The 2034-nt window shown below is 62.6% G+C and overlaps 1 protein-coding gene across 1 annotated transcript in view; it reads right to left on the reverse strand.

Annotated features, from left to right (window-relative positions):
• Positions 1-1782, reverse strand: part of AIRE (autoimmune regulator) — a 12298-nt gene extending 10516 nt beyond the window's left edge. The window contains exons 1-3 of the mRNA XM_010835001.1: positions 1713-1782; positions 1544-1576; positions 3-280 (exon numbers count right to left, since the gene is read on the reverse strand). Of these exons, the coding sequence (XP_010833303.1) occupies positions 3-280; positions 1544-1576; positions 1713-1782 (381 nt within the window). The remainder of the gene's footprint in view (positions 1-2; positions 281-1543; positions 1577-1712) is intronic.
• Positions 1783-2034: the final 252 nt, after the last annotated feature.

Here is a 2034-nt window from a genome sequence, read left to right on the forward strand (position 1 = left end):
ACGTCGTGGTCGGCCAGCGCGTGCAGCAGCGGGAAGGCGCTGTCCACGGCCACCGCGATCTCCGTGCGGTGCAGCCTCAGCAGGCGGCGCAGCGCCGCGTCCCCACCGGCCCTGGTCTCGCCCGCCCTCGCGGGGCCCGGGGACGCGGCGCTGGGGGCCCCCTCTCCCCGCCTGGGGTCTTGGGGCCTCAGGGCGCCGCTGGCCTTGTGGGGTGTCCGGGCCGTGTCTGCCTCCTGGTCCTTGCGCTCCGCCTGCGCCGGGGACACCTGGGCGGGCTCACCTGCTCTGGGAGAGGGAGTCCTGACAGCTTCCTCCGGCCTCCTCGGGGCCGGAGTCTGTTATACCTGCGTCTCCTGGGAGAGAGCAAGGGCCGCTCCGCCAATCAGGGCCCAGGCAGCTTCCTCAGGGGCCAGAAACTTCCCCGTGACTGAGTTCCCCAAGGTCCCAGCCACCTGCCAGCGCCCTTGAACACCTCCGGCAGGCTGTTGACTTTTCTTTCCGTTGTAAAGAAGCGTCCAAACTCAATTCCCAAAACGTGGTTCCGGCCAGCATCCCACGGAGCACTGTTCAAATGGGGGAAAGCAGTGCTGGGTGTCCTCCAGCAGCTGCCAGGGGCCAGCGCATGAAGCCTCCAGGGAGCTGAGCCGGGGCAGGGAGTGGGCACTACTGCCTCCGCAGCTGCTGCTCAGAATCCCTAGTCTGGGGCTGTAGGAGGGGTCCAGTGAGGGGTGCTGTCTGATAAGGGGTGCCCTGGGTTATGACTTAGTGTATCAGTGGGTTCAGTGCTGGGCATCACCTGGAGGCTGGGTGATGCGGGACAAGTGTCTCTCCTTCTCTCATCTTTGAAATGAACACTTTCCACTGGGAGTCCCCAGGGTCAATCCATCCTCTACCTCCTCTGGGTGTGTTGGGAAGTAAAGCTTCTAGGAAGGTGACTAACCCCATGGACAGACATATCTGAGCATTAGCCATGGGAGCCCCTGTCTGGCTGGCTCACAGCCGAGGGAGGGGCACCCCAGGGGTCTTCCTAGGGTTGGGGACAGAAGCTTCTGGGGGAAGTGAAGAAGGCTCCCTGGAGAATCACAGCAGGGGTCCCTGGTCCATGAGATGGGAACAGCATACCAGCAATGGGTGGGCAGGGGCAGAGGACCAGAGTGTCCATGGACCCTGAGCCCATGTGGCCCAGGCAGCATGGTCTGGGTGGGGGGCAGGGACATGAGACATGGTGGGAAGGCCCATCCATGTGGTCAGGCTGCAGAGCCCAGGAGGCTTGTGGAGGAAGGCATCCGGCCAAGTTGTGTTAGGGAGAAGAGCTGGACACCTGGGGACAGGTGAGTGTGGGGAAGCCTGGGGTCAGGGCCAGCACGGGGCTGGGACCTGCCACATGGGTCAGAGAGGAGACTCATGACCAGTTGGCTGGTGGTGTCCCCAAGACTTCTCACGTGTGTCAGCCTTCATGTTTTAGACTGAGGTGAGGGTTCAGGGTGGGGGGATTGTGGGGCCCCTTCCTCCTGATGCAGGAGCCCTGCCTTGGTGTTCCCACCTCCAGGTCCTGGGCCCTCAGGCTGCTCCGAGCCTGGGGAGGGGGTGTCAGAGGTGAGCTCCAACAGCCTGGGGTCGGGCGCAGGAGGCCATGGTGAGGGCGGAGACTGTTGTCATCTCAGGGTGGCTCTCTTGGGCTAGCTGTCCTGTAGAATGTTCTGGAAACTGACCTGGGAGCAGGGCCCTGGTGCTGCCTACCTCAGGGGCACTGAGCCCAGTGGCTGCTGTGGGTGTGGACATGGAGGTGTGGGGCTTGGGTTCCCAGTCCTAAGTTGCCCCCAAATTCACACACAGAGGCCCTGGGATGCCAGGGACCCATGTTTGTGGCTTTGGGGTGATCGGCCCAGAGGGCCTCCCCTTTCAGCATCGTGGTCTTCCATCATCACTTTGCACCTGGTGGATTTTCTCCTTGGGGGGCTGAGTGGTCATGGAGGGACACCTTAGCCACAAGCCAACTGTTCAAGGGAAATTTACAAACTGCCAAGAAGACCA

Source organism: Bison bison, unplaced genomic scaffold, assembly GCF_000754665.1.
Source record: "Bison bison bison isolate TAMUID 2011002044 unplaced genomic scaffold, Bison_UMD1.0 scf7180017864037, whole genome shotgun sequence".
Classification (NCBI taxonomy): domain Eukaryota; kingdom Metazoa; phylum Chordata; class Mammalia; order Artiodactyla; family Bovidae; genus Bison; species Bison bison.